We start from the raw sequence: 23,324 nt of genomic DNA, 5'->3' as shown, positions 1-23,324 counted from the left end.
ATATATATATATATATATATATATATATATATATATATATATATATATATATTATATTATATATATATATATATATATATATATATATATATATATATATATATATATATATATATATATATATATATATATATATATATATATATATATATATATATATATATATATATATATATATATATATATACATATTTATAATATATCAGACACAATGTAGTGTGTCAGTCCTTCCTTCCACCTTTCTGTCATCGGTATGGACACTTTGTCTTTGTCGATGTGGTGGAATTTCATGCATGGGGAGGGCTCTCCATGGGGAGGGCTCTCCATGGGGAGGGCTCTCCATGGGGAGGGCTCTCCATGGGGAGGGCTCTCCATGGGGAGGGCTCTCCATGGGGAGGGATCTCCATGGGGAGGGCTCTCCATGGGCTGATTTAAATTACATAGCAGGTCGGGGGTGGAGATTTCGGGCAATGTTCATGAAATCATTGTCTCATTTTATTTTTAGTTTGCATCAAACACTAATCGTCCATTGTTAAAACTAGACTGGTATCGTTGAATAATATGCAAAAATAACGATTTTAAGTATATATTTCTGATATGGCCATGAAACATTGTTAAAAAAAACGGAATTACGTTATTGTCATTTTCGGCAGCCATCATTACCACGATGATGGTAAAGTAGGTCAAGCAACTGGCTACACATAACACAGTGAACATTCAAGGGGTGTAACCATGAAATATATAATAACAAGGGACACAATCCATTTTGAAATGAGTATCTTAGTAAATTTGTACCTGTTAGAAGCGCTGGCGCCTCCCCACTGCTCATCTTCCCCTCAAGCTCAATGCTGGCTTGGAATGAAGCTTTGGCATCTTGTAAAATCTCTTTAGCAGAAGCCTCATCTGGTGTGTTTTCATACAGGGCAAATTGGGCTGAGCCAAGCAAAAACAACGAGTAGCTGACACAAGGCTGGATCCAAACCAGATTTTGGCAGCTCTAAAAATACACACCTTTTAGTTGCCAGATAAATGTCTAGGGCTATAGCTGCCAAATAAATGTCTAGGGCTACAGCTGCCAGATAAATGTCTAGGGCTATAGCTGCCAAATAAATGTCTAGGCTAGGGCTATAGCTGCCAGATAAATGTCTAGGGCTATAGCTGCCAGATAAATGTCTAGGGCTATAGCTGCCAAATAAATGTCTAGGCTAGGGCTATAGCTGCCAGATAAATGTCTAGGGCTATAGCTGCCAGATAAATGTCTAGGGCTATAGCTGCCAGATAAATGTCTAGGGCTATAGCTGCCAGATAAATGTCTAGGGCTATAGCTGCCAGATAAATGTCTAGGGCTATAGCTGCCAGATAAATGTCTAGGGCTATAGCTGCCAGATAAATGTCTAGGCTAGGGCTATAGCTGCCAGATAAATGTCTAGGGCTATAGCTGCCAGATAAATGTCTAGGGCTATAGTTGCCAGATAAATGTCTAGGACTATAGCTGCCAGATAAATGTCTACCTTACCTTTTCTTGGAGTTCTAGAAGTTTGGAGTTGCCAGATATAGTAGAATTAAAAATGAGAGCAGATAATCTTTGACATCGTGCTGCGATCAGGACTTTATCTCCTTCTTTCTGCTGCATCAGTAGCTCCAGCAGATGTTGGTGGGCATCAAGCAGCACCCATTCTACTTGCTTGTACAGGTCACCGCGACATAGGGTGGGCAGGACTTGGGAGGCCAGTAGGGCAGCACTAAAATCATCAGGACAAGAGGGCAGCACTAAAATCATCAGGACAAGAGGGCAGCACTGAAGTCATCAGGACAAAAGGGCAGCACATCAGGACAAGAGGGCAGCACATCAGGACAAGAGGGCAGCACTGAAGTCATCAGGACAAGAGGGCACCACATCAGGACAAGAGGGCAGCACTGAAGTCATCAGGACAAGAGGGCACCACATCAGGACAAGAGGGCAGCACTGAAGTCATCAGGACAAGAGGGCAGCACTGAAGTCATCAGGACAAGAGGGCACCACATCAGGACAAGAGGGCAGCACTGAAGTCATCAGGACAAGAGGGCAGCACTGAAGTCATCAGGACAAGAGGGCAGCACTGAAGTCATCAGGACAAGAGGGCACCACATCAGGACAAGAGGGCAGCACTGAAGTCATCAGGACAAGAGGGCAGCACTGAAGTCATCAGGACAAGAGGGCAGCACTGAAGTCATCAGGACAAGAGGGCAGCACATCAGGACAAGAGGGCAGCACTGAAGTCATCAGGACAAGAGGGCAGCACTGAAGTCATCAGGACAAGAGGGCAGCACATCAGGACAAGAGTGCACCACATCAGGACAAGAGGGCAGCACTGAAGTCATCAGGACAAGAGGGCAGCACTGAAGTCATCAAGACAAGAGGGCAGCACTGAAGTCATCAGGACAAGAGGGCAGCACCGAAGTCATCAGGACAAGAGGGCAGCACATCAGGACAAGAGTGCACCACATCAGGACAAGAGGGCAGCACTGAAGTCATCAGGACAAGAGGGCAGCACTGAAGTCATCAAGACAAGAGGGCAGCACTGAAGTCATCAGGACAAGAGGGCAGCACCGAAGTCATCAGGAGAAGAGGGCAGCACTGAAGTCATCAGGACAAGAGGGCAGCACCGAAGTCATCAGGACAAGAGGGCAGCACTGAATTCATCAGGACAAGAGGGCAGCACATCAGTACAAGAGGGCAGCACATCAGGACAAGAGGGCAGCACTAAAATCATCAGGACAAGAGGGCAGCACATCAGGACAAGAGGGCAGCACTGAAGTCATCAGGACAAGAGGGCAGCACTGAAGTCATCAGGACAAGAGGGCAGCACATCAGGACAAGAGGGCAGCACATCAGGACAAGAGGGCAGCACTGAATTCATCAGGACAAGAGGGCAGCACATCAGGACAAGAGGGCAGCACATCAGGACAAGAGGGCAGCACTAAAATCATCAGGACAAGAGGGCAGCCCATCAGGACAAGAGGGCAGCACTAAAATCATCAGGACAAGAGGGCAGCACTGAAGTCATCAGGACAAGAGGGCAGCACATCAGGACAAGAGGGCAGCACATCAGGACAAGAGGGCAGCACCGAATTCATCAGGACAAGAGGGCAGCACATCAGGACAAGAGGGCAGCACATCAGGACAAGAGGGCAGCACTAAAATCATCAGGACAAGAGGGCAGCATATCAGGACAAGAGGGCAGCACATCAGGACAAGAGGGCAGCACATCAGGACAAGAGGGCAGCACTGAAGTCATCAGGACAAGAGGGCAGCACTGAAGTCATCAAGACAAGAGGGCAGCACTGAAGTCATCAGGACAAGAGGGCAGCACATCAGGACAAGAGGGCAGCACTGAAGTCATCAGGACAAGAGGGCAGCACTGAATTCATCAGGACAAGAGGGCAGCACTGAAGTCATCAGGACAAGAGGGCAGCACTGAAGTCATCAGGACAAGAGGGCACCACATCAGGACAAGAGGGCAGCACTGAAGTCATCAGGACAAGAGGGCAGCACTGAAGTCATCAGGACAAGAGGGCAGCACATCAGGACAAGAGTGCACCACATCAGGACAAGAGGGCAGCACTGAAGTCATCAGGACAAGAGGGCAGCACTGAAGTCATCAAGACAAGAGGGCAGCACTGAAGTCATCAGGACAAGAGGGCAGCACCGAAGTCATCAGGAGAAGAGGGCAGCACTGAAGTCATCAGGACAAGAGGGCAGCACCGAAGTCATCAGGACAAGAGGGCAGCACTGAAGTCATCAGGACAAGAGGGCAGCACTGAAGTCATCAGGACAAGAGGGCAGCACTGAAGTCATCAGGACAAGAGGGCAGCACATCAGGACAAGAGGGCAGCACATCAGGACAAGAGGGCAGCACTGAAGTCATCAAGACAAGAGGGCAGCACTGAAGTCATCAAGACAAGAGGGCAGCACTGAAGTCATCAGGACAAGAGGGCAGCACTGAAGTCATCAGGACAAGAGGGCAGCACTGAAGTCATCAAGAGAAGAGGGCAGCACTGAAGTCATCAGGACAAGAGGGCAGCACCGAAGTCATCAGGACAAGAGGGCAGCACTGAAGTCATCAGGACAAGAGGGCAGCACTGAAGTCATCAGGACAAGAGGGCAGCACTGAAGTCATCAAGACAAGAGGGCAGCACTGAAGTCATCAAGACAAGAGGGCAGCACTGAAACCATAATGTCTCTCGAACACTCCTCTTGCACTCTCTCACTCACAAAAGACGTAATCACTCACACGTGTACACATCTTACGTGTGAAAGACATCTTATGTGTGAAAGACATCTTATGTGTGAAAGACATCTTACGTGTGAAAGACGTGGGCTGGTGCCATGGCATCTTTGACTGGAGTCCGTGTCAGCAGGAGGCCCAGCTGGACCAAGCCCCTCAGGATGTACACGTTGCTTGAGCGCAGGAGATCTTCAGCAAAAAGTTTTGACTTGACTCTAAGAAACAAGTCAGATCTCATTCGACCTCAAGAAACTATGGCAATGGGGACCATCTAAAACATCAACTATTGCAATGGGGACCAACTAAAACATCAACTATGACAATGGGGACCAACTAAAACATCAACTATGGCAATGGGGACCATCTAAAACATCAACTATGGCAATGGGGACCATCTAAATCAACTATGGCAATGGGGACCATCTAAATCAACTATGGCAATGGGGACCATCTAAATCAACTATGGCAATGGGGACCATCTAAATCAACTATGACAATGGGGACCATCTAAAACATCAACTATGGCAATGGGGACCATCTAAATCAACTATGGCAATGGGGACCATCTAAAACATCAACTATGGCAATGGGGACCATCTAAAACATCAACTATGGCAATGGGAACCATCTAAATCAACTATGGCAATGGGGACCATCTAAAACATCAACTATGGCAATGGGGACCAACTAAAACATCAACTATGGCAATGGGGACCATCTAAATCAACTATGACAATGGGGACCATCTAAATCAACTATGGCAATGGGGACCAACTAAATCAACTATGGCAATGGGGACCATCTAAAACATCAACTATGGCAATGGGGACCATCTAAAACATCAACTATGGCAATGGGGACCATCTAAATCAACTATGGCAATGGGGACCATCCAAAACATCAACTATGGCAATGGGGACCATCTAAAACATCAACTATGGCAATGGGGACCATCTAAAACATCAACTATGGCAATGGGGACCATCTAAAACATCAACTATGGCAATGGGGACCATCTAAATCAACTATGGCAATGGGGACCATCTAAAACATCAACTATGGCAATGGGGACCATCTAAAACATCAACTATGACAATGGGGACCAACTAAAACATCAACTATGGCAATGGGGACCATCTAAATCAACTATGGCAATGGGGACCATCTAAAACATCAACTATGACAATGGGGACCATCTAAAACATCAACTATGGCAATGGGGACCATCTAAATCAACTATGGCAATGGGGACCATCTAAAACATCAACTATGGCAATGGGGACCATCTAAAACATCAACTATGACAATGGGGACCAACTAAAACATCAACTATGGCAATGGGGACCATCTAAAACATCAACTATGGCAATGGGGACCATCTAAAACATCAACTATGGCAATGGGGACCATCTAAATCAACTATGGCAATGGGGACCATCTAAATCAACTATGGCAATGGGGACCATCTAAAATATCAACTATGGCAATGGGGACCATCTAAAATATCAACTATGGCAATGGGGACCATCTAAAACATCAACTATGGCAATGGGGACCATCTAAATCATCAACTATGGCAATGGGGACCATCCAAAACATCAACTATTGCAATGGGGACCAACTAAAACATCAACTATGGCAATGGGGACCATCTAAAACATCAACTATGGCAATGGGGACCATCTAAAACATCAACTATGGCAATGGGGACCATCCAAAACATCAACTATGGCAATGGGGACCATCTAAATCAACTATGGCAATGGGGATCATCCAAAACATCAACTATGGCAATGGGGACCATCTAAAACATCAACTATGACAATGGGGACCATCTAAAACATCAACTATGGCAATGGGGACCATCTAAATCAACTATGGCAATGGGGACCATCTAAAACATCAACTATGGCAATGGGGACCAACTAAAACATCAACTATGGCAATGGGGACCATCTAAAACATCAACTATGGCAATGGGGACCATCTAAAACATCAACTATGGCAATGGGGACCATCTAAATCAACTATGTCAATGGGGACCATCTAAAACATCAACTATGACAATGGGGACCAACTAAAACATCAACTATGGCAATGGGGACCAACTAAAACATCAACTATGGCAATGGGGACCAACTAAATCAACTATGGCAATGGGGACCATCTAAATCAACTATGGCAATGGGGACCATCTAAATCAACTATGGCAATGGGGACCATCTAAATCAACTATGGCAATGGAGACCAACTAAAACATCAACTATGGCAATGGGGACCATCTAAAATATCAACTATGACAATGGGGACCATCTAAAACATCAACTATGGCAATGGGGACCATCTAAAACATCAACTATGACAATGGGGACCATCTAAAACATCAACTATGGCAATGGGTACCAACTAAATCAACTATGGCAATGGGGACCATCTAAAACATCAACTATGGCAATGGGGACCATCTAAAACATCAACTATGGCAATGGGGACCATCTAAAACATCAACTATGGCAATGGGGACCATCTAAAACATCAACTATGGCAATGGGGACCATCTAAAACATCAACTATGGCAATGGGGACCAACTAAAACATCAACTATGGCAATGGGGACCATCTAAAACATCAACTATGGCAATAGGGACCAACTAAATCAACTATGGCAATGGGGACCATCTAAAATATCAACTATGGCAATGGGGACCATCTAAAACATCAACTATGGCAATGGGGACCATCTAAATCAACTATGGCAATGGGGACCATCCAAAACATCAACTATGGCAATGGGGACCATCTAAAACATCAACTATGGCAATGGGGACCAACTAAATCAACTATGACAATGGGGACCATCTAAAACATCAACTATGGCAATGGGGACCATCTAAAACATCAACTATGGCAATGGGGACCAACTAAATCAACTATGGCAATGGGGACCAACTAAATCAACTATGGCAATGGAGACCAACTAAAACATCAACTATGGCAATGGGGACCATCTAAAACATCAACTATGGCAATGGGGACCATCTAAAACATCAACTATGGCAATGGGGACCATCTAAAACATCAACTATGGCAATGGGGACCATCTAAAACATCAACTATGGCAATGGGGACCATCCAAAACATCAACTATGACAATGGGGACCAACTAAAACATCAACTATGGCAATGGGGACCAACTAAATCAACTATGGCAATGGGGACCATCTAAAACATCAACTATGACAATGGGGACCATCTAAAACATCAACTATGGCAATGGGGACCATCTAAAACATCAACTATGGCAATGGGGACCAACTAAATCAACTATGGCAATGGAGACCAACTAAAACATCAACTATGGCAATGGGGACCATCTAAAACATCAACTATGACAATGGGGACCATCTAAAACATCAACTATGGCAATGGGGACCATCTAAAACATCAACTATGGCAATGGGGACCAAATAAAACATCAACTATTGCAATGGGGACCAACTAAAACATCAACTATGGCAATGGGGACCAAATAAAACATCAACTATGGCAATGGGGACCATCTAAAACATCAACTATGGCAATGGGGACCATCTAAAACATCAACTATGACAATGGGGACCATCTAAATCAACTATGGCAATGGGGACCATCTAAAACATCAACTATGGCAATGGGGACCAAATAAAACATCAACTATGGCAATGGGGACCATCTAAATCAACTATGTCAATGGGGACCATCTAAAACATCAACTATGACAATGGGGACCATCTAAAACATCAACTATGGCAATGGGGACCAAATAAAACATCAACTATGGCAATGGGGACCATCTAAATCAACTATGTCAATGGGGACCATCTAAAACATCAACTATGACAATGGGGACCATCTAAAATATCAACTATGGCAATGGGGACCATCTAAATCAACTATGGCAATGGGGACCATCCAAAACATCAACTATGGCAATGGGGACCATCTAAATCAACTATGGCAATGGGGACCAACTAAATCAACTATGGCAATGGAGACCATCTAAATCAACTATGGCAATGGGGACCATCTAAAACATCAACTATGGCAATGGGGACCATCCAAAACATCAACTATGGCAATGGGGACCATCTAAATCAACTATGGCAATGGGGACCATCTAAAACATCAACTATGGCAATGGGGACCATCTAAAACATCAACTATGGCAATGGGGACCATCTAAAACATCAACTATGGCAATGGGGACCATCTAAAACATCAACTATGGCAATGGGGATCATCCAAAACATCAACTATGACAATGGGGACCATCTAAAACATCAACTATGGCAATGGGGACCATCTAAATCAACTATGGCAATGGGGACCATCCAAAACATCAACTATGGCAATGGGGACCATCTAAATCAACTATGTCAATGGGGACCATCCAAAACATCAACTATGGCAATGGGGACCAACTAAAACATCAACTATGGCAATGGGGACCATCTAAATCAACTATGGCAATGGGGACCATCTAAAACATCAACTATGACAATGGGGACCATCTAAAACATCAACTATGGCAATGGGGACCATCCAAAACATCAACTATGGCAATGGGGACCATCTAAAACATCAACTATTGCAATGGGGACCATCTAAAACATCAACTATGACAATGGGGACCATCTAAAACATCAACTATGGCAATCGGGACCATCCAAAACATCAACTATGGCAATGGGGACCATCCAAAACATCAACTATGGCAATGGGGATCATCCAAAACATCAACTATGGCAATGGGGATCATCCAAAACATCAACTATGGCAATGGGGACCATCTAAATCAACTATGGCAATGGGGACCATCTAAAACATCAACTATTGCAATGGGGACCAACTAAATCAACTATGGCAATGGGGACCAACTAAATCAACTATGGCAATGGGGACCATCTAAAACATCAACTATGACAATGGGGACCATCTAAAACATCAACTATGGCAATGGGGACCAACTAAAACATCAACTATGGCAATGGGGACCATCTAAATCAACTATGGCAATGGGGACCATCTAAAACATCAACTATGGCAATGGGGACCATCTAAAACATCAACTATGGCAATGGGGACCATCTAAAACATCAACTATGGCAATGGGGACCATCTAAATCAACTATGGCAATGGGGACCAACTAAAACAACTATGGCAATGGGGACCATCTAAAACATCAACTATGGCAATGGGGACCATCTAAAACATCAACTATGGCAATGGAGACCAACTAAAACATCAACTATGGCAATGGGGACCATCTAAAACATCAACTATGGCAATGGGGACCATCTAAAACATCAACTATGGCAATGGGGACCAACTAAAACATCAACTATGGCAATGGGGACCAACTAAATCAACTATGGCAATGGGGACCATCTAAAATATCAACTATGGCAATGGGGACCATCTAAAACATCAACTATGGCAATGGGGACCATCTAAATCAACTATGGCAATGGGGACCATCTAAAACATCAACTATGGCAATGGGGACTTCTAAGGCTGATCTTACACTGTGTCCTCTGTGCTGAGTGCTTGCTGTGAGAGCTCAGCTAAAAGCAGTTCCATTCCCATCAGTAAAAACTGGACGGCCTCCTGGTCTCTTGTCTTCTCCTTGCTGAGGCTGATGGCCAGTCCCAGGTACAACCTGTCACAGCAAGGTTAAGAGGTCAGGGGGGGGGGGGGGTTATGATGGCCAGTTCCAGGTACAACCTGTCACAGCAAGGTTCAAAGGTCAGGGGGGGGGGTTATGATGGCCAGTTCCAGGTACAACCTGTCACAGCAAGGTTCAGAGGTCAGGGGGGGGGGGGGGTTATGATGGCCAGTTCCAGGTACAACCTGTCACAGCAAGGTTCAAAGGTCAAGGGGGGGTTATGATGGCCAGTCCCAGGTACAACCTGTCACAGCAAAGTTCAAAGGTCAAGGGGGGGTTATGATGGCCAGTCCCAGGTACAACCTGTCACAGCAAGGTTCAAAGGTCAAGGGGGGGGGTTATGATGGCCAGTCCCAGGTACAACCTGTCACAGCAAGGTTCAAAGGTCAAGGGGGGGGGGTTATGATGGCCAGTCCCAGGTACAACCTGTCACAGCAAGGTTCAAAGGTCAAGGGGGGGGGGGTTATGATGGCCAGTCCCAGGTACAACCTGTCACAGCAAGGTTCAAAGGTCAGGGGGGGGGGGGGTTGGTTATGATGGCCAGTCCCAGGTACAACCTGTCACAGCAAGGTTCAAAGGTCAGGGGGGGTTATGATGGCCAGTTCCAGGTACAACCTGTCACAGCAAGGTTCAAAGGTCAGGGGGGGGGGGGGGTTTATGATGGCCAGTTCCAGGTACAACCTGTCACAGCAAGGTTCAAAGGTCAGGGGGGGGGTTTATGATGGCCAGTTCCAGGTACAACCTGTCACAGCAAGGTTCAAAGGTCAGGGGGGGGGGGTTATGATGGCCAGTTCCAGGTACAACCTGTCACAGCAAGGTTCAAAGGTCAGGGGGGGGGGGTTGGTTATGATGGCCAGTTCCAGGTACAACCTGTCACAGCAAGGTTCAAAGGTCAGGGGGGGGGGGGTTGGTTATGATGGCCAGTCCCAGGTACAACCTGTCACAGCAAGGTTCAAAGGTCGGGGGGGGGGGGGGGGTTATGATGGCCAGTCCCAGGTACAACCTGTCACAGCAAGGTTCAAAGGTCAGGGGGGGGGGGGGGTTGGTTATGATGGCCAGTCCCAGGTACAACCTGTCACAGCAAGGTTCAGAGGTCAGGGGGGGGGGGGGCTACAGGGTTGTGTGGGGGTCTTGTGGGGAAGTAGGGGTCATGTGGTGGAGATTTTACAGGGGTGTGTGTATGGGTGAGTGTGTTTACAGGATAATGTGGGGGAGGTTGAACAGGGTGGTGTGAGGGGGGCAGGGGGGGAGGTTAAATGGTAACAGGGTGATAAGAGGGAGGTAGAGGTTGATATAGAGCTTATAGAGTACCTGGACATTTGATGGGAGAGTTAGAGTACCTGGACATTTGATGGGAGAGTTAGAGTACCTGGACATTTCATGGGAGAGTTAGAGTACCTGGACATTTGATGGGAGAGTTAGAGTACCTGGACATTTGATGGAAGAGTTAGAGTACCTGGACATTTGATGGGAGAGTTAGAGTACCTGGACATTTCATGGGAGAGTTAGAGTACCTGGACATTTGATGGGAGAGTTAGAGTACCTGGACATTTGATGGGAGAGTTAGAGTACCTGGACATTTGATGGGAGAGTTAGAGTACCTGGACATTTGATGGGAGAGTTAGAGTACCTGGACATTTCATGGGAGAGTTAGAGTACCTGGACATTTGATGGGAGAGTTAGAGTACCTGGACATTTCATGGGAGAGTTAGAGTACCTGGACATTTGATGGGAAGAGTTAGAGTACCTGGACATTTCATGGGAGAGTTAGAGTACCTGGACATTTGATGGGAGAGTTAGAGTACCTGGACATTTCATGGGAGAGTTAGAGTACCTGGACATTTCATGGGAGAGTTAGAGTACCTGGACATTTGATGGGAAGAGTTAGAGTACCTGGACATTTGATGGGAGAGTTAGAGTACCTGGACATTTCATGGGAGAGTTAGAGTACCTGGACATTTGATGGGAGAGTTAGAGTACCTGGACATTTGATGGGAAGAGTTAGAGTACCTGGACATTTGATGGGAGAGTTAGAGTACCTGGACATTTGATGGGAGAGTTAGAGTACCTGGACATTTCATGGGAGAGTTAGAGTACCTGGACATTTCATGGGAGAGTTAGAGTACCTGGACATTTGATGGGAGAGTTAGAGTACCTGGACATTTGATGGGAAGAGTTAGAGTACCTGGACATTTCATGGGAGAGTTAGAGTACCTGGACATTTGATGGGAGAGTTAGAGTACCTGGACATTTGATGGGAAGAGTTAGAGTACCTGGACATTTCATGGGAGAGTTAGAGTACCTGGACATTTGATGGGAGAGTTAGAGTACCTGGACATTTGATGGGAGAGTTAGAGTACCTGGACATTTGATGGGAGAGTTATAGTACCTGGACATTTCATGGGAGAGTTAGAGTACCTGGACATTTGATGGGAGAGTTAGAGTACCTGGACATTTGATGGGAGAGTTAGAGTACCTGGACATTTCATGGGAGAGTTAGAGTACCTGGACATTTGATGGGAGAGTTAGAGTACCTGGACATTTGATGGGAAGAGTTAGAGTACCTGGACATTTGATGGGAAGAGTTAGAGTACCTGGACATTTGATGGGAGAGTTAGAGTACCTGGACATTTGATGGGAGAGTTAGAGTACCTGGACATTTCATGTGAAGAGTTCCAGCACAGAGCAGCTTCCAGTCTCCTGATGGCATCCTGGTACTCCCCCATGGTCACCAGCAGCCTGCCCACATGGAAGTTGTAGACAGCTTTTGTCTCGTCAAGACACAGGGCGTCCAAGTATTTCTGGTAGGCCTGACCCAAGGGGGATTCGTGGTCCTCAGCCTTGTGGGCAGCGTCACCCTCCTGCAAGACATCTCTCATCATCATGGCCCACTAGCAACTAACCAGCCCACCATTAACTGACCAGCCCACAATTAACTGACCAGCCCACCAGCAACTGACCAGCCCACCATCAACTGACCAGCCCACCATTAACTGACCAGCCCACCATCAACTGACCAGCCCACAATTAACTGACCAGCCCACAATTAACTGACCAGCCCACCATCAACTGACCAGCCCACAATCAACTGACCAGCCCACCATTAACTGACCAGCCCACCATCAACTGACCAGCCCACCAGCAACTGACCAGCCAACCATCAACTGACCAGCCCACAATCAACTGACCAGCCCACCATTAACTGACCAGCCCACCATTAACTGACCAGCCCACCAGCAACTGACCAGCCCACCAGCAACTGACCAGCCCACCATCAACTGACCAGCCCACCATTAACTGACCAGCCCACCAGCAACTGACCAACCCAACATTAACTGACCAGCCCACCATTAACTGACCAGCCCACCATCAACTGACCAGCAATAGACCAGCCCACCATCAACTGATGAGCCCACAATTAACTGACCAGCCCACAATTAAATGACCAGCCCACAATCAACTGACCAGCCCACCATCAACTGATGAGCCCACAATTAACGGACCAGCCCACCATCAACTGACCAGCCCACCAGCAACTGACCAGCCCACCATTAACTGACCAGCCCACCATTAACTGACCAGCCCACAATCAACTGACCAGCCCACCAGCAATTGACGAGCCCACAATCAACTGACCAGCCCACCATCAACTGACCAGCAAGTGACCAGCCCACGATCAACTGACCAGCCCACCATCAACTGACCAGCCCACCATTAACTGACCAGCCCACAATTAACTGACCAGCCCACCAGCAACTGACCAGCAAGTGACCAGCCCACCATTAACTGACCAGCCCACAATTAACTGACCAGCCCACCATCAACTGACTAGCCCACAATCAACTGACCAGCCCACCATTAACTGACCAGCCCACAATTAAATGACCAGCCCACCAGCAAGTGACCAGCCCACAATCAACTGACCAGCCCACAATTAACTGACCAGCCCACAATCAACTGACCAGCCCACAATTAACTGACCAGCCCACAATCAACTGACCAGCCCACCATTAACTGACCAGCCCACCATTAACTGACCAGCCCACAATTAAATGACCAGCCCACCAGCAAGTGACCAGCCCACAATCAACTGACCAGCCCACCATCAACTGACCAGCCCACCATCAACTGACCAGCCCACCTGCAACTGACCAGCCCACCATCAACTGACCAGCCCACCATTAACTGACCAGCCAACCAGCAACTGACCTGTGAAACCTTCTTACTGTACCAGGCAAACAGAGCCATGACATGGTCAGCTTTAGCACTCTGACCGCTGTCAATCAGGTGGTGATATTCACTGTCCAGAGCTTTCAGCTGGTGACTGACTGGAGCTGAGCCCTCAACACCTTTCAGTTTACAAATAGCCAAGACCTCCTCCTTCTTGGAGCTCTCCTTTGCTTGAAGATTTAAAGATGGTGCATCATATTTATCCTGTTCATTTACAAGACATGAATTAGTCACGGGATTTGTGGTTTGTTCTGGAATTCTAAGCAAATTGTCCCTTAAACATCCTTGCCCCCCCCCCCCCACCCCATGCTTACCACTGTCTTAAGACCAAACATGTCTTCAGCATAATATTTTTCCTCCAAGGCCATGGCCAGGCGTAGGTGAATGTCTGCGACCTTGGGCTTGTACTTGAGGGCAGTGGCCAGGCAGTAGATGGCATTTTGTAGAGCAACAATAGGGGATTCCCCTTCATTGTACTGCTGCTGGAACTGACCTGAGAGTTCATGGGGTTAGGTCAGTGTCCATTATCAGGTGGGGTTAGGTCATTAGGTCAATGTCCATTATCAGATGGGGTTAGGTCAATGTCCATTATCAGATGGGGTTAGGTCAGTGTCCATTATCAGATGGGGTTAGGTCAATGTCCATTATCAGGTGGGGTTAGGTCATTAGGTCAATGTCCATTATCAGATGGGGTTAGGTCAATGTCCATTATCAGATGGGGTTAGGTCAGTGTCCATTATCAGGTGGGGTTAGGTCAGTGTCCATTATCAGGTGGGGTGAGGTCAGTGTCCATTATCAGGTGGGGTTAGGTCAGTGTCCATTATCAGGTGGGGTTAGGTCAGTGTCCATTATCAGATGGGGTTAGGTCAATGTCCATTATCAGGTGGGGTTAGGTCAGTGTCCATTATCTGATGGGGTTAGGTCATTAGGTCAGTGACCATTATCAGATGGGGTTAGGTCAATGTCCATTATCAGGTGGGGTTAGGTCAGTGTCCATTATCAGATGGGGTTAGGTCAATGTCCATTATCAGGTGGGGTTAGGTCAGTGTCCATTATCAGGTGGGGTTAGGTCAATGTCCATTATCAGATGGGGTTAGGTCAATGTCCATTATCAGGTGGGGTTAGGTCATTAGGTCAATGTCCATTATCAGATGGGGTTAGGTCAGTGTCCATTATCAGATGGGGTTAGGTCAATGTCCATTATCAGGTGGGGTTAGGTCAGTGTCCATTATCTGATGGGGTTAGGTCATTAGGTCAGTGTCCATTATCAGATGGGGTTAGGTCAATGTCCATTATCAGGTGGGGTTAGGTCAGTGTCCATTATCAGATGGGGTTAGGTCAATGTCCATTATCAGGTGGGGTTAGGTCAATGTTCATTATCAGATGGGGTTAGGTCAATGTCCATTATCAGATGGGGTTAGGTCAATGTCCATTATCAGGTGGGGTTAGGTCATTAGGTCAATGTCCATTATCAGATGGGGTTAGGTCAGTGTCCATTATCTGATGGGGTTAGGTCATTAGGTCAGTGTCCATTATCTGATGGGGTTAGGTCAATGTCCATTATCAGGTGGGGTTAGGTCAATGTCCATTATCAGATGGGGTTAGGTCAGTGTCCATTATCAGATCGGGTTAGGTCAATGTTCATTATCAGATGGGGTTAGGTCAATGTCCATTATCAGATGGGGTTAGGTCAATGTCCATTATCAGATGGGGTTAGGTCAGTGTCCATTACCAGATGGGGTTAGGTCAGTGCCCATTATCAGATGGGGTTAGGTCAGTGTCCATTATCAGATGGGGTTAGGTCATTAGGTCAGTGTCCATTATCAGATGGGGTTAGGTCAGTGTCCATTAACAGATGGGGTTAGGTCAGTGTCCATTATCAGATGGGGTTAGGTCATTAGGTCAGTGTCCATTATCAGATGGGGTTAGGTCAGTGTCCAATATCAGATGGGGTTAGGTCAATGTCCATTATCTGATGGGGTTAGGTCATTAGGTCAGTGTCCATTATCAGGTGGGGTGAGGTCAGTGTCCATTATCAGGTGGGGTTAGGTCAATGTCCATTATCAGATGGGGTTAGGTCATTAGGTCAGTGTCCATTATCAGATGGGGTTAGGTCAGTGTCCATTAACAGATGGGGTTAGGTCAGTGTCCATTATCAGATGGGGTTAGGTCATTAGGTCAGTGTCCATTATCAGATGGGGTTAGGTCAGTGTCCATTATCAGATGGGGTTAGGTCAATGTCCATTATCTGATGGGGTTAGGTCATTAGGTCAGTGTCCATTATCAGGTGGGGTGAGGTCAGTGTCCATTATCAGGTGGGGTTAGGTCAATGTCCATTATCAGATGGGGTTAGGTCAGTGTCCATTATCAGATGGGGTTAGGTCATTAGGTCAGTGTCCATTATCAGATGGGGTTAGGTCAGTGTCCATTATCAGGTGGGGTTAGGTCATTAGGACATTGTTCATTATCAGATGGGGTTAGGTCAATGTCCATTATCAGATGGGGTTAGGTCAATGTCCATTATCAGATGGGGTTAGGTCAGTGTCCATTATCAGGTGGGGTTAGGTCATTAGGTCAGTGTCCATTATCAGATGGGGTTAGGTCAATGTCCATTATCTGATGGGGTTAGGTCAGTGTCCATTATCAGGTGGGGTTAGGTCATTAGGTCAGTGTCCATTATCAGACGGGGTTAGGTCAATGTCCATTATCAGATGGGGTTAGGTCAATGTCCATTATCAGATGGGGTTAGGTCAGTGTCCATTATCAGGTGGGGTTAGGTCATTAGGTCAGTGTCCATTATCAGACGGGGTTAGGTCAGTGTCCATTATCAGATGGGTTTTTTTTAATTTGCTCAAGCCAAAAATTCCTTAGCCATTCACTCAGACTGCTAGACCCTCCTGTTTAATGTTTTTTTTTTGCTCAAGCCAAAAATTCCTTAGCCATTCACTCAGACTGCTAGACCCTCCTGTTTAATGTGTTTTTTTTTGCTCAAGCCAAAAATTCCTTAGCCATTCACACAGACTGCTAGACCCTCCTGTTTAATGTTTTTTTATTTGCTCAAGCCGAAAATTCCTTAGCCATTCACACAGACTGCTACACCCTCCTGTTTGATGCTTTTTTTTTTTTTTTTTTTTTTTTTTTCTCAAGCCAAAAATTCCTTAGCCATTTACACAGACTGCTACACCCTCCTGTTTAATGTTTTTTATTTAGCATAGTCAGCATGGCTTCCTGTGACAACAATAAGCCAGCAATGATAAAAATATCACCTGGCTTTGGTATCTTCTTGTAATACTCTGTCAGATGTGTTTCTGCTGATTTCAACAGCTGGTCAGCGTTGGTCTCGTCAAAAATCTGCTGGAGGGCTTTCTCCCACTTGTGTTCCTTGCAATATAGAGGGCCAGAGATGTTAAACAGACAATATAGAGGGCCAGAGATGTTAAACAGACAATAAAGAGGGCCAGAGATGTTAAACAGACAATATAGAGGGCCAGAGATGTTAAACAGACAATATAGAGGGCCAGAGATGTTAAACAGACAATTTGAGGGCCAGAGATGTTAAACAGACAATATAGAGGGCCAGAGATGTTAAACAATATACTATGCATCTACGTGGGTTTAACTCTGTGGCCAGAGATGTTAAAGTTCAGTAACTCCAGAATCATTTAATATTATTCAAAAATGTATTAATTATTTTTTTGATAACAAGCTTTTAATATATACTAGAAAGAAGAATATAAAATGGTTTTTAAATATACATATTAAAGAATCACTTTTAAAAATTGAGTAAAGGTATTTTATATAAAATACAGCAGTGCAAAAATTAATATCGAGTGAGTCGCTTTAGTACATATTTTTAAAAAATATTTATTTACCTGTTTTTTTTTGTGTTCAGATTATTGCCATACAGTTTATTTCATTTATTTTTAAGAATACTTTTAAAATTTTAACAGAATAAAACCACATAGCTTAAAAGCATTAAAACACTTTGTGTATAATACAGTTGAAAAAAGACAAGTTTGAAGATGATTGAAATTTTGCTTTGCAAATTCGACCCATGATGAACAGAGTATTAAGACAAAAGAATTAGTGAAATAAAAGCTTTTTAATTGCAATTACCTGTAGACTTCTACCAAGAGTCAAACTTGAGTTATTGAAAGACCCAGATAAATCCTAAAAAATAGTTAGTAACAAAATGTTAGCACTAGTTACTTAACATGGAATTATGTGGCTGATGTTACTCTTATAAATTAATCTACTTATAAAAGAACTTACATGATATAAAACCTTAAGACAGATGAGAAAGAAATGTGATGTAAAACCTTAAGACAGATGAGAAAGAAATGTGATGTAAAACCTTAAGACAGATGAGAAAGAAATGTGGTGTAAAACCTTAAGACAGATGAGAAAGAAATGTGATGTAAAACCTTAAGACAGATGAGAAAGAAATGTGATGTAAAACCTTAAGACAGATGAGAAAGAAATGTGATGTAAAACCTTAAGACAGATGAGAAAGAAATGTGATGTAAAACCTTAAGACAGATGAGAAAGAAATGTGATGTAAAACCTTAAGACAGATGAGAAAGAAATGTGATGTAAAACCTTAAGACAGATGAGAAAGAAATGTGATGTAAAACCTTAAGACAGATGAGAAAGAAATGTGATGTAAAACCTTAAGACAGATGAGAAAGAAATGTGATGTAAAACCTTAAGACAGATGAGAAAGAAATGTGATGTAAAACCTTAAGACAGATGAGAAAGAAATGTGATGTAAAACCTTAAGACAGATGAGAAAGAAATGTGATGTAAAACCTTAAGACAGATGAGAAAGAAATGTGATGTAAAACCTTAAGACAGATGAGAAAGAAATGTGATGTAAAACCTTAAGACAGATGAGAAAGAAATGTGATGTAAAACCTTAAGACAGATGAGAAAGAAATGTGATGTAAAACCTTAAGACAGATGAGAAAGAAATGTGATGTAAAACCTTAAGACAGATGAGAAAGAAATGTGATGTAAAACCTTAAGACAGATGAGAAAGAAATGTGATGTAAAACCTTAAGACAGATGAGAAAGAAATGTGATGTAAAACCTTAAGACAGATGAGAAAGAAATGTGATGTAAAACCTTAAGACAGATGAGAAAGAAATGTGATGTAAAACCTTAAGACAGATGAGAAAGAAATGTGATGTAAAACCTTAAGACAGATGAGAAAGAAATGTGATGTAAAACCTTAAGACAGATGAGAAAGAAATGTGGTGTAAAACCTTAAGACAGATGAGAAAGAAATGTGATGTAAAACCTTAAGACAGATGAGAAAGAAATGTGATGTAAAACCTTAAGACAGATGAGAAAGAAATGTGGGCACCTGAAGTGGCAGGGGTCTGCTGCACTCTGCCAGAATCCCCGCCAGTTCATTCACTGGCTTGGCTGATGATGAACCTGCCATTGGAAGGGGAAAAGTTTAAAAGAAAAATAGTCAAATAGAATCTTGAAGAAAAATAGACTCAGAATTTTAAACAAAAGAAACATTGCCTATAATTAACATCAAGTGATGCCACCAAAATTATTGTAAGTTATATTCATTTTCTAAAAAATTATGATTTTTGTTTGGGGTAACTTTAGAAGAATAACACTCTATATCAGGATTACAACATTAGGGTTATTCATAAACGCTGTCACACATTTTTCAGGATTATTTTACCTACCATGCCACCATCACAAAAAATCAGATCACCCCCCCCCCCCCCCTTAAAAATTAAATCACAAGTTTTTTTGTTTTTTTTTTTCATTTTTTTAAGCAAATTTTCTTTGCTTTATATATTAGTTGAGCTGGAAAAAGATTTTTTTAAATTGTTAAATTGTTATTACTATTTTTTTTACAGGTATCCTGTATGCTAACCTAAATAAAACCTGTACGCTAACCTAAATAAAACCTGTATACTAACCTGAATAAACTAAAGGAATGACAGCTGTTTGACCTGCCAGCTTTTGGTCGAGGCTGACATCTTGAATTTTCCATCCAGACTGCAGTGAGTGTCCAGTCAGAGGGTCAACTTTGGATGTTTTGGTCAGCTCATTCATAGATGGGCCAGAATAGGTGCGTCTAGGCTCACTGCCTCGTACTGTGACTGGGCAGTAAACTGGACTTAGAGAAATAGGGCACTCAAACTCTGCTGCAGCCTTAGAGTCAACAAGCTTGACAAATCTTGGTATCTGCTTCCTCACGGCCTCAACTGTGTAAGTCTTCAGCACATGAAAACATCAACAGTTGACTCAACTGTGTAAGTCTTCAGCACATGAAAACATCAACAGTTGACTCAACTGTGTAAGTCTTCAGCACATGAAAACATCAACAGTTGACTCAACTGTGTAAGTCTTCAGCACATGAAAACATCAACAGTTGAATAAACCTTTAATATATATAAAGAGTCCTATGCTAGTCACTATATAATGACATATAAGTAGGGTTCAGTAGCTGACATTTAAGTAGGGTACTATGTTGGTCAGTAGATGACATTTAAGTACGGTCCTCTTTTGGTTACTACATGATGACATTTAAGTACAGTCCTCTCTGCTGGTCAGTGCAATCAAGCTATAGAAATGACTTTTATTAATATTTTTAATACTTACATTTTAAAAATAGCAAAAAATCATATGGAAAAAATAATTGTGCGCCTAATGAATATAAGCAATGTGTGCATAATTGATCGAAAAATTAGTACTTTATATAGGAAACTGATTCATTTTTAAAAAGTCAATTAAACAACTGATTAAGTTACTTTTTTAAAATGTATGACCTTTTGGTAAAAAAAAAACCTATTCAAAAACAAAATGATGTCCAATGATAAAGTTACATAACATCTACAATTTTGGTGCTTTTGCCTTCCACACAAGGGTTATTTTTGGCCAAAACACAAACAGAAAAGCAAGCTCAACTATGCTGCCATTCATTTTATGGCCCATGCATTTTAGTTTTAGTACTACCATAATAGACACATTCAGCAAATTGCATCTGCAGATTATAAAACTTTTGGAAACAGAGTAAAGTAAGATCACTCAAAAATCCATGTAAAAGATCTTAGAAATATCATGTTCTCATGGAAACAGAGTGAAGTACCACTAACTTAAGATGTGATTTCATCTTTTTATTATAACCATCAGTTGATGTGATTTTATTAGAACCATCAGTTGATGTGATTTTATTAGAGCCATCAGTTGATGTGATTTTATTAGAGCCATGAGCTGATGTGATTTTATTAGAACCATCAGTTGATGTGATTTTATTAGAGCCATTAGTTGATGTGATTTTATTAGAACCATCAGTTGATGTGATTTTATTAGAGCCATTAGTTGATGTGATTTTATTAGAGCCATTAGTTGATGTGATTTCAACCTACCTTTTTATTAGAGCCATCAGTTGATGTGATTTCAACCTACCTTTTTATTAGAACCATCAGTTGATGTGATTTTATAAGAGCCATCAGTTGATGTGATTTCAACCTACATTTTTTTAGAGCCATCAGTTGATGTGATTTTATTAGAACCATCAGTTGATGTGATTTTATTAGAACCATCAGTTGATGTGATTTTATTAGAACCATCAGTTGATGTGATTTTATTAGAGCCATCAGTTGATGTGATTTTATTAGAACCATCAGTTGATGTGATTTTATTAGAACCATCAGCTGATGTGATTTTATTAGAGCCATTAGTTGATGTGATTTCAACCTACCTTTTTATTAGAACCATCAGTTGATGTGATTTCAACCTACCTTTTTATTAGAACCATCAGTTGATGTGATTGCAACCTACCTTTTTATTAGAGCCATCAGCTGATGTGATTTCAACCTACCTTTTTATTAGAGCCATCAGTTGATGTGATTTTATTAGAACCATCAGCTGATGTGATTTTATTAGAGCCATTAGTTGATGTGATTTCAACCTACCTTTTTATTAGAGCCATCAGTTGATGTGATTTCAACCTACCTTTTTATTAGAGCCATCAGCTGATGTGATTTCAATGTCAATGATAGTCAGCCCAGGATTGAGTGGCAGTGGAGCAGTGGAAGGGCCACCACACACCAGAACAACATTTTTAGGATCTGGAGCCAGGGCTTTCACTGAGGCCATAACTGTGTTGGATGGCAGCAGACCTGAAACAGATGTTTACTCTGGATAGTTAGGATATTCAGTTGCTGCTAGTGTTAACTGACCAATCAAAAACAAGCTTACAATAGTATTGAGTTTGGTTGTGGTTAAACTCAGGGTCGAGGCTCCCATCCTGGATACAGAGTTCAGACAAATTGGCATCTTTTGAAGACAGACGTTTGGCATGAACAAAATAATATTTTGTATGACCATCTTCTGATGTCACTTCTATTTTGATCTGAGTTATTGCCCCTTCAGTCAATGGCACATCGCGAGAACCATTGCTGCCCTGTTGGGATGAAAGAACAAAAGCAGTTGCAGCATTGAGGCATTTTTAGGGCTCATGGTATTACTAGGGCACAGCATTGAGGCATTTTTAGGGCTCATGGTATTACTAGAGCACAGCATTGAGGCATTTTTAGGGCTCATGGTAATACTAGAGCACAGCATTGAGGCATTTTTAGGGCTCATGGTATTACTAGAGCACAGCATTGAGTCATTTTTAGGGCTCATGGTATTACTAGAGCACAGCATTGAGTCATTTTTAGGGCTCATGGTATTACTAGAGCACAGCATTGAGTCATTTTTAGGGCTCATGGTATTACTAGAGCACAGCATTGAGGCATTTTTAGGGCTCATGGTAATACTAGAGCACAGCATTGAGGCATTTTTAGGGCTCATGGTAATACTAGAGCACAGCATTGAGGCATTTTTAGGGCTCATGGTAATACTAGAGCACAGCATTGAGGCATTTTTAGGGCTCATGGTATTACTAGAGCACAGCATTGAGGCATTTTTAGGGCTCATGGTAATACTAGAGCACAGCATTGAGGCATTTTTAGGGCTCATGGTAATACTAGAGCACAGCATTGAGGCATTTTTAGGGCTCATGGTATTACTAGAGCACAGCATTGAGGCATTTTTAGGGCTCATGGTAATACTAGAGCACAGCATTGAGGCATTTTTAGGGCTC

The 23,324-nt window shown here is 43.3% G+C and overlaps 1 protein-coding gene across 2 annotated transcripts in view; it reads right to left on the bottom strand.

The window, feature by feature from the left end:
* The window catches only part of LOC131943915 (uncharacterized), a 36,134-nt gene that overhangs the window by 10,746 nt on the left and 2,064 nt on the right, over window positions 1-23,324 (bottom strand). For both annotated transcript variants that reach the window (XR_009386971.1, XM_059304267.1), the window contains exons 2-14: window positions 22,436-22,640; window positions 22,190-22,356; window positions 20,149-20,446; window positions 19,569-19,642; window positions 18,320-18,373; window positions 17,470-17,584; window positions 14,518-14,696; window positions 14,183-14,407; window positions 12,626-12,834; window positions 9,833-9,967; window positions 4,346-4,483; window positions 1,517-1,742; window positions 796-997 (exon numbers count right to left, since the gene is read on the bottom strand). Coding sequence is in view for 1 of the 2 variants with exons in the window: in XM_059304267.1 (XP_059160250.1) it covers window positions 796-997; window positions 1,517-1,742; window positions 4,346-4,483; window positions 9,833-9,967; window positions 12,626-12,834; window positions 14,183-14,407; window positions 14,518-14,696; window positions 17,470-17,584; window positions 18,320-18,373; window positions 19,569-19,642; window positions 20,149-20,446; window positions 22,190-22,356; window positions 22,436-22,640 (2,227 nt within the window). In the remaining variant the exon portion in view is untranslated. The remainder of the gene's footprint in view (window positions 1-795; window positions 998-1,516; window positions 1,743-4,345; window positions 4,484-9,832; window positions 9,968-12,625; window positions 12,835-14,182; window positions 14,408-14,517; window positions 14,697-17,469; window positions 17,585-18,319; window positions 18,374-19,568; window positions 19,643-20,148; window positions 20,447-22,189; window positions 22,357-22,435; window positions 22,641-23,324) is intronic.

This window comes from Physella acuta, unplaced genomic scaffold (genome assembly GCF_028476545.2).
Source record: "Physella acuta isolate Inbredline_101_S28 unplaced genomic scaffold, ASM2847654v3 ptg000473l, whole genome shotgun sequence".
NCBI lineage: Eukaryota > Metazoa > Mollusca > Gastropoda > Physidae > Physella > Physella acuta.
The sequence above is the reverse complement of the archived record's forward strand: the minus strand, read 5'-3'. Positions and strand labels throughout refer to the sequence as shown.